The 9,838-nt window shown below is 43.9% G+C and overlaps 2 protein-coding genes across 2 annotated transcripts; both read left to right on the top strand.

The window, feature by feature from the left end:
- Positions 1-877: 877 nt before the first annotated feature.
- agtr1b (angiotensin II receptor, type 1b) lies at positions 878-2,235 on the top strand (the record flags this gene model as incomplete). The annotated part of the gene is given in 3 exon segments (XM_083632202.1): positions 878-916; positions 1,035-1,106; positions 1,108-2,235. Coding segments are annotated over 3 exon segments (1,239 nt in total).
- A 1,657-nt stretch (positions 2,236-3,892) lies between these two features.
- On the top strand, positions 3,893-8,950 carry cpb1 (carboxypeptidase B1 (tissue); the record flags this gene model as incomplete). The annotated part of the gene is made up of 11 exons (XM_083632210.1): positions 3,893-3,957; positions 4,807-4,882; positions 5,227-5,351; positions 5,606-5,705; positions 5,818-5,919; positions 6,101-6,205; positions 6,295-6,405; positions 6,533-6,623; positions 6,804-7,006; positions 8,060-8,144; positions 8,763-8,950. 11 exons carry the CDS (start codon positions 3,893-3,895, stop codon positions 8,948-8,950), a joined length of 1,251 nt encoding a protein of 416 aa, XP_083488336.1.
- Positions 8,951-9,838: the final 888 nt, after the last annotated feature.

The following is a 9,838-nucleotide window of genomic DNA, read 5'->3' as shown; positions in this document are numbered from 1 at the left end:
GGCATTTCTATTTTAGTTGCAAGTACTGGGTTGTATATAGTCCATAATTCATAATGTAAACACACTGCCCATAAAATTGTGATTTTACTATCCATGTGTTTGTTCAATTTCAAACCACAAATTCAAGTCCCAGCATCTTTTTTTCCATTGTTTGGTTTTTACTGTAACCACTGTCATGTTGTGTCATTTAATGTAATTAGTGAGAGAAAGCATCTTTGCAGTAATACTATACATCAGCCTTGTGCTAATATTACTACATCAGCAACACTAATGACACCATTAAGCTGTAACATAAAGATTCTCAACTAACAGGAGATTTTTTTTCTTTAAATTCCCATTACACATTCTGGTCTTACAAATGAACCAAAAACTAGCCCCGGGCCAATTTTCCGCAGCACGCAGGTTTGATTTTCTCACAGAGCAAAGTTTCCACAGAGCTGCATCCCTGCTGTCCTGTTTGTTTAGGTGTGTGCTGATTAGAAGTTCCCATGCTGGGTATCTCAGCACACCGAGGGCTGCAAACGTGACATGTCTTTTACAGTGAGTGGAGACGAGGCTCCCTCTCCCTATACCTCAGTGCTTAATAGCGTTGTTATCCGAGCACGCACTTTGCCATGCAGTCTTCATTAACACAGGGCCGTAACACACAACATAAACGCTCTCCTTCCGGGCGCTGACAGTCCACCCAGATGGACGGAGCATTTGATAAACACCGTACAGTTTTACTGTTGCCGTTCATTAGCAAAGAGAGACGTTTTAAGGGAGAAGGCAGAATGCAGACTGTTCGCCACGTTTCAAAGGGCATTTTTGGAATATTGAATAACGTACAACATCTGTTTTTGATCTCCTCTTATTTGACAGAAATAGCAGAAAGCTGATGGTTTTAATGTGTAGGTCTTTAATGAGCTGGTGTAGGGTGAGCGTGTGCACTTTCATGGGCGCTCTTGTAGATTAACGTTTATGGGCCGTGCCAATGGTAATGATGACTCTTCCCTCAGACTGTCTGTGACATTTTTGTTGTGTTTCTTTTATAGGACTATCTGAGGCCCTCGCCCAAGGCCTGTATCAGACAGCACAGACGCACCCTGCCGACAGGGCCCCCTGTTTGAAAGAGATCGGGATCTGGCACTAACAAAGGGGAAAATGCAGAATATAACGGCAGGAGCGACAGAAGGGATAGATCTGAAGTGTGGCATGTCTGGGAGCCACGAGTTCATCTTCACCATGGTACCCGTTGTCTACGGCTGTAACTTTGTCATCGGCATCGTGGGCAACAGCATGGTGGTGGCTGTCATCTATCGCTACATGAAGCTCAAGACAGTTGCCAACATTTTTGTGCTCAATCTCGCCGTCTCTGACCTCACCTTCCTCATCACCCTGCCCATGTGGGCCACCTTCACAGCCACGGGCTACTACTGGCCCTTTGGAGGCTTCCTGTGCAAGGCCAGTGCAGGATTGGTCATCTTCAACCTCTACACTAGCATCTTCTTCCTCACGGCGCTCAGCATGGACCGTTACCTGGCCATCGTCCACCCGGTGCGATCACGCAGGTTCCGCACCGTGGTGTACGCGCGGATCACCTGCGTTCTAATCTGGCTGCTTGCTTTCCTGCTCAGTGTGCCCACAGCATTGACCAGGGACGTCCACAACATAAACAAATCGAACACCACCGTGTGCGCCATTCTGCATCCCAAGGATGGAAACACGGTGCGGCTGAAACAACTCCTGCTAGCCATCAGCCTGATGAAGAGCCTGCTTGGCTTCCTGGTGCCCTTCCTCATCCTCATCACCTGTTACTGCCTCATCGGCCGGGCGCTGCTGGTCGCCAGGCACATCCAGAAGAGCACGCGTTCCCGGGACGACGAGGTGCTGCGCATGCTAGCGGCAGCTGTCCTCGCCTTCTTCCTGTGCTGGGTGCCCCATCAGGTGTTCCACTTCCTGCAGGTGCTGACCCAGCTGGCCGTGTTGGAGAACTGTGCCATCCTGGAGGTCATCGACACCGCCATGCCTTTCACCATCTGCATTGCCTACTTAAACAGCTGCATGAATCCCATACTCTATGGTTTCGTGGGACACAACTTTCGCAAGAACCTCCTACGTCTGTTGCGGTGCTCGCCACGTGGTGCTACTGGAGCTCACCCGAGCATCAGCTCCAGGATGAGCGCCCTCTCCTACCGCGCCTCCGAGGCCCTGAGCCTCACGGCCAAAAGCAAGGCCTCCTCTGACGTTAAGTGAGGAAAGAGTACAAATTCACGTTCCCTGCTCTTTTTGTTCTGTGGTAAAAGGGCTTGGGATGGAGACATTCCATGCTTTAAGAACCCCAACTGTATTACCAAGCACTGAACCATGCAGACATGGCTGTAATGTTGGATGTCGTATTCATAGATAGTCCAAGAGACATTCACTAACTTGCACAATGTTGTTTAGCAGAATAATCCTTTGTCAAACGTCACATGTCACATAATGTCTGTCACACCCACACTCGAAGATGTTTCTTGATAGGGCCTGTGAAATAAAGAGTGAACACATCCTTCACTAAATGACAAGTGCTAACCTTTTAGACCACGGCGCCACTTTTCCCTGACCCCCCAACACCACCCATAACCCTCTATTCCTACCAACCCCTCCAATCCCAACTCTCTATCACCTTCCTATCCCTAGGTACGGCCCTTTAATCATTAAACTCACTAAACGTCCATGACTGACTGAGTGAGTGAGTGAGCGACCGAGTGAGTGAGTGAATGAGTGAACAAGTGAGTGAGTGAGTGAACGAGTGAGTGAGCGAGCAAGTGAGTGAGTGACTGTCTGTCCTGACTTTTCCATCTTATGACCCCAGGGCCCCGTAACAACAACAATTATTTTCTAGGAGTGTTAAAACAAGTAGTGTCCTGCAAGAAAAGGCTATACATCATTACTGAAGGCTAATCACATTATACATAACATATGCAAGTGCTACAGGATTTTGCCATCTCATTGTACATTAAGAATACAGTGCAGTAATATTCATGTCCAGTGGTACTGTAACTATTATGTGTGTTTAGCAGGTCATCCACCAGTTGGGAGCTCAACAAATTACCAAAGCTAAAACTCAAGAAAATCACAATCTAGCTGCAGTATATAATGCTCTGTCAACAATTGTAAACATGGAACAATTCAATGTGTCTAGCAAATGTGATGTAAATTATATCAGCAAATAACATATATGACTATGATAAGTGGTGGCAGTATGCTATGCTATTCAAATTCTGTCCAATTCTGTGCTCCTTGTGGCAATAAATGTTTGCATAATAAGATTGAAATGCAGTAGCCAGTGATGTTGCAAAGTCTGGGAGTGACCAACAGACTGTATAAATAAGAGTGCAACACAAACACTCCAGGTAGGCTGATTATATTGTCAATATACGTGGTGGTTGTCTTTGTGGTATTTAAACATGTTGATAGATTTTTTTTCTATTCTGTAACTGTACAGTTTGTGAATATATGAAAATATGAATAAAATAAAATCAAAAATTCCAGGTTGTATAGTTTTTTCAATTACCTTATTTGTTGCAAGTCATCATCGTTCATGAAAATGTGCTATCAGTCCTGAATCACTGAAACTAAACAGGGCCAGGATTCAGGAATAACAGTACATTCTGAAAAATCCTACTATGAGGAATCAAAATCTATTTGACCTTGGTTTCACCCCTGGCACAAGCTTTCGTGGCTGTTAATCATTGATTATGCGTCCTTTCAGCCTGTATCTCCACGTAACACCTAAAGTAACAGGTGCACAGGCCCTTCTATAGGGAGGAAACGTGACATGCTGCTGCATCACAGAGGGGATTGGTGGACAGGTGGAGGGCCAGGGTTATAAGTGCGCTCCAGAGAGGAGCTCAGCCTCATCGGCAACATGAAGGTCCTTCTGCTTTTCGGATTGGTGGCATTTGCCCTGGCTGAGGTCACTCGCTTCGAGGGGTAACGTTCTAATATTTTTTGGAGCAAAAAAAAACATTTTTTTTTTCTTTCAAGTCTGTGTAACACTAGGCACAGCTCAGTGATATTGCAACTAATTACCTCCCTGCCTGCTCTGTATCATTGTATTTAGCCTCCAAAAAGGCCAATAATCAGGATGTGATGTCATTACCTGCAATTCAAAGCATCTCAACATCAATATTTGCAATTAGTAGAAACATTTGAACCGGCAGAAAGACAGAATGATGGAATGAGTGTGAGTGTAAACCAAGAGAATGCCATCTGGACCAGGTGCATTTTCAACATTTGTTTTTAGAAGAGGATGATGCAATAGAAGGTTGAGCCGGTAACTGCTGGGATGGGAGGCCTCACTAAAAGAAAAAACTACTAACCACTGTAGCTTTTGGCTGGTGCAATTATAGTTAACAGTTGGAATTTGATATGAGTAAAAAAAAACATAGTGTTACGTATTCTTATAGATTATACAGTAGGCAACACATGTAAAAAGTAACTTGAATATCACATCTGCAGCTACAGAGACTGAAAGTACAGGTTTATAAATCTCTCCAAATGTTTTTATACACCCCAATTCTGAACGCATGTAGCTGATATTGATGAACATTGTCATATAGGCTAACTGATTGGCTACATGTTCGTTATCCAATCATGTTGATTCCCTTGTTGTGTCCCTGTAACAGAATGAACCATGCCCCTACATGATCACAACCTCTGTGGTGAAATGCCTAGCACTTACTGTGTAGGCTGTGTATAGTCTGTACTATAATGAATGCTCCAAAATGTGGACAACAAAACGATGGCTATTATATTTCTTCATCTCTTTCGCATGTACAGAGAGAAAGTGTTCCGTCTGAAGCCTGTGGTTGACGAGCATGTGACGCTCATTAAGGAACTGGCTAACAGCATGGAGGTACTGGTCACACATCCCCACCTAAAAGTGTGCTATTCTCACTCACTGCAGGGGTTAAATTGGTTTGATAAAGGTGATAGGCTAAATTGGACATACTTTCTCAGGTCATTCTATTCAATGCTTGTTCAGATGGTCTAATCACTTCTAAATTATTCTAATAATTATTATTGTTTTTCTTTCCTGAATGATCAAATTAAACATCTGTAGCATTTGGACATATATTCACTTCACAATAAGAATTCAACTCCCCACAATTTGTCAAATGAGTGGAGTGGCTGAAAAACTCAGTGCTGTCTGACTGACCGTCAACGTGTTCAACTGTTTGTCTGTGGCGCCATCTGCAGGTCGACTTCTGGAGCCCAGAGAGCGCAGAGCTGGTGACCATCGACATTGATGTGGACATCCGTGTGCCTGCTGCCCACATTGACATGATGTTTATCATGTTACAGCAGAACGACATGGACCACGAGTAGGTCCCGATACACATACACTTCCTCACTGAACATGACATGGATGCATCTCAACCCGAATGTGTCTTCTTGAGTTGATTCATGATGTTTGTATGTTTGTTTAATTAACCCCTTTTCCACATTTGAGCATATAATTTTATTATCATTGCTGAAGAACTCAATTGCTATCAATTGCTGAGCGGTAAATAGGCCTACAAAATTGCTTGTTTGAAAGCAAATATTGTGCCAGGAAATAATATACTCTTGTCTCCAGGGTCCTGATTGACGATGTGCAGGCCTATGTTGATGCCGAGGCTGACAATAAGCCTTCCCCCAGGACTCACAGCTACACCAAGTACAACTCTTGGGACAAAGTAAGAGGCAAAAAATATCCTGGCATTCATAAATTCTATCGCCGTTGGTCTTTTACTCCCTCTCCCATGACCTCACTCTGTGATTTCATTCCTTCTGTTCTTTTGATTTCAGGTCCAGTCCTGGATCTCCTCCATTTCCTCCTCTAATTCTCTACTGATCAGCAAGGAGGTGATTGGAAGCACTTATGAGGGACGCCCCATGACCGTTCTCAAGGTATGCCATTATTTATTTGCAATCAAAAATCATGAATATTGATCCATGGTGTTATATAATGTATAATGATTAAGAATAATTTATTGTATGATTCCCCAGCGCTGGTACAGCACTAAATGGAGATAGTCTGGTCAAGCGACACTGGATTCCATCTAACAAACGTAATATTCTCTAACCACAGCTCGGTAAGAAGTCTAGCTCCACCAAGCCTGCCATCTTCCTGGACTGTGGCATCCATGCCAGAGAGTGGATCTCTCCTGCCTTCTGCCAGTGGTTTGTCAAGGAGGTAAGGAAGATATCCTGATGGGCATGGCTAGTATTTGGAAAGAGGTTTCTGTGAATTATAGTATCTAAACCGCTTCTGATCTCCCTCAGGCTCTGTCTACCTATGGCAGCAATTCTCAGATGACCAGCCTTCTCGACCAGATGGATGTCTTCGTTCTGCCCGTCTTCAACATCGATGGCTATGACTACACCCACAAGAGTGTATGTTACATATCACTTTGAAATGTATAGCATTACCTAATGGAGACCATGCTGGCAATCTTACAGAATTTGTTGATTTATTAGCTCTGTACTTGAGTGTGCATTCTGTGCATGTTGGGGCCTTTAGAACAGGATGTGGAGGAAAACTCGCTCCAGGAGGTCTGGATCCAGCTGCATCGGAGCTGACCCCAACAGGAACTTCAACGCTGGCTGGTGCAGTAAGTGGAACATGGACAAAGATTGCTTATGTCTTAAGCATATATAAGAAATTAAACTTGTGTATCTAGAAAAGGTTTTATTATTGCAGCTAATTGAGGACTAACCTGCTGTCACCATTCTTTACTTCAGTAAGTTTCCCTAAAAGTTTCACATCTCTCCTCAATGTGATATTACTATAGCCATCGGAGCCTCCAGCAACCCCTGCAGCGACACCTACTGTGGGTCCAAGCCCGAGTCTGAGATTGAGGTCAAGAATGTTGCCGACTTCATCCGCAGGAACAAGTCTGTCATCAAGGCCTACCTCACCATCCACTCCTACTCCCAGCTGCTGCTCTTCCCCTACTCCTACACCTACCAGCTGGCTGCCGACCACAGTGAGCTGGTCAGTCACCACCATCACCTGCCACAAACTAATCACTGTACATTATACAATCAGTGCAATGAATGGGTTAACAGATGCATCTCAGAGCAGAGATAGACATTTTAAACATGACAATCTCTTAATTGCATCCGGGAATTGTATCTGTATCTGTAAATGTGCTGTCCCAGCACATTTAAAGGAGAAATTCACGAGAAAACATTGCTGATTTATTTTTGCACATAATCTCACATGTATCTGAAAACTGAGATTGTGTGTAAAATGAATCAGCATTGTTTTTAGGTGAAGTTCTCCTATAGCCTAAGGCTTTTTGTCAGACTGATACCACCATGTTTATTGTATTGACAGATTATAAAATCACTTATGCCAAATAGGTCTAATTTGCTATAGGAGACAATTCTCCAATCATATATTATGTAGGCATCTTTTCGTTTCAACACGCTTGAAATAAAATTCAAATGCTATCTTTAACTTAAACATAGCATGACAAATGTAGTTATAGTGGTTCCAGGAGGTGGAGCATCTCCATTCAGATATCAACATATCACAATTGTCAAAAAAGAATCTTCGAACACATAGGCTAAGGCTAGTCACTCATGTCCCTTTCTCTAAAATGATTTCCAAAACTCTTATGCAGTGACTCCACCCAGTCCCATTATCACTCTTATCTTAAGTCTATACTTAGCTGCTGCAAATAATTTACTCCCTGACTCCAGCTCATATGGCTCATTCTCATAGGAAGCAAGCAGCTCGTGTACCTCTCACTGGGTGGTTAACACTCACACCCCTGGATCACACATCTCTGCCTCTCTATCTCTCACTTGCAATGTTCCAGCACGTTAACAAAAGAACTCCGGGAATCCGTCATCCATCATATTTTTGTCCAGAAGTTTGCTTGTGCATTATTCTGGGGGGTTCATTTCCTGTAGTCACACTCCCATCTGCTCTTCACTATTATGCACTGTTTGCACCTGTACAGTCAGCTTAGCGGAAGAAAAAACGTTTTTCTTCCACTAAGCTGACTGTTTCTTCCATTGTTTCTTCTCTGTGTTGCAGTTGAAGGTGGCTGAGGGAGCTTCTGCTGCTCTGCGCAGTCTGTATGGCACCCGCTACACCAGTGGGCCTGGTGCTGCCACCATCTGTAAGTGATGTTGATGTTGATGTTGCAGTCCAAAGTGGTCTCCATAGTGGAGAAGATAGGGCATAGAGAGGAAGCTTGACAGTCTATTTTCCACTCCTATAGTAGGGCTGGGCGATAGTTCAATATTATTGTTTATCGTCTTTCAGTGGAATCATATAAGGACGATATGAAGATATTTTAATATCATGACACACATTTCTGGTGACGAAATTGATGATGACGAGCACATTTTACTTAAAAACTCATGAAAGCATGGTAGGAATATTAATATTTCCGTTTTGTTTGGGATCACACCTAACATTACGACTCGGTTCAATGAGATGAACGTTAATTTGATTATTTAACATGATTTTGCATACATGACCCATATAGTGTGATACAGAGAAAAATCCTTGTGATTATCGTGATATTGATTTCAACCATAATTCCCAGCCCATAGGCCCAGCCTAGTAGTATGTATTATGTGTTCACAATGCACAAAGCTCTATACACATATGGCCTCTCGAGGTCAAAGGGTCATGAGTTATGATAACAAAGACAAGACCAAACCCAGTATTTGTTTCAAAGCCCAGTTATCTATTTTTAATTAGGCTCTTCTTCTCCTCTCTCTCCCCTCAGACCCTGCTGCCGGAGGCTCTGACGACTGGGCCTACGACCTGGGAGTGAAGTATTCCTACACCTTCGAGTTGCGTGACACCGGTCGTTATGGGTTCCTGCTGCCCGAGTCTCAGATCAAGCCCACATGCGAGGAGACCATGCTGGCCGTCAAGTACATCGCCGCCTACGTGCAGAAGAACCTCTATTAAGAGAGCGGAACTGCCAGGACCCCTGCCAACTCAACTCCTCTCTACCAACCCCCAACCCCCTTCACCCCGCAACCTCTCAGCCATCTCTAGCCCGTATCCATGGATACGGGGCACCACCCGCCATGTTTTCTCACTGTGCTTGACAGAATGTCAAGATGAGTGCAAACAATAAAATCAATGATCCATCCCCACACGCCAAAACAATTTTTTATGTGTGTAGGCTATATGATAATATAGCATTTGACGGACTAAGAATTGGTCATTTGTATGTAAAAATAGAGATGAAAACGTTGATGTATGGTGAATAAAATAATGTTGAAACTTTACAGCCCATATCACTAACAGGTCAGACAGACCTGTCAACTGCATTTATTGCAACACAATTGTACTAGAACTCATTTGAATAGTTATTTTGTATGAATTTTATGGCTTAGAAAATTCTCCTTAGCACAACAAAACACAGAGTGAGCCATTACATGTTATTCCTGCCAACCAGAATATTAGCTTGGACATTTTGAGGGCTCGGCACTTAAATAGCCAAGACAATAAGACCATGCTTTTGAATCATAATAGCACAGAAGGAACAAAAAGAGCCATGGATTCACTGTACCGGCCCCCTCTGAGACTTGGTGATCGCTCTTGTGCACTGGCACTGGTCCAGTAGTGTGTGTGTGTGTGTGTGTGTGTGTGTGTGTGTGTGTGTGTGTGTGTGTGTGTGTGTGTGTGTGTGTGTGTGTGTGTGCGTGCGTGTGTGTGTGTGTGTGTGTGTGTGTGTGCGTATGTGCGTGTGTGCGTGTGTGTGTGTGTGTGTGTGTGTGTGTGTGTGTGTGTGTGTGTGTGTGTGTGTGGGGGGGGGGGGGGTCTATCCTTGAGGGTTTTAGTCCGGCA

The sequence above is a fragment of the Poromitra crassiceps genome (assembly GCF_964638095.1).
Source record: "Poromitra crassiceps genome assembly, chromosome: 2".
NCBI lineage: Eukaryota > Metazoa > Chordata > Actinopteri > Beryciformes > Melamphaidae > Poromitra > Poromitra crassiceps.
The sequence above is the reverse complement of the archived record's forward strand: the minus strand, read 5'-3'. Positions and strand labels throughout refer to the sequence as shown.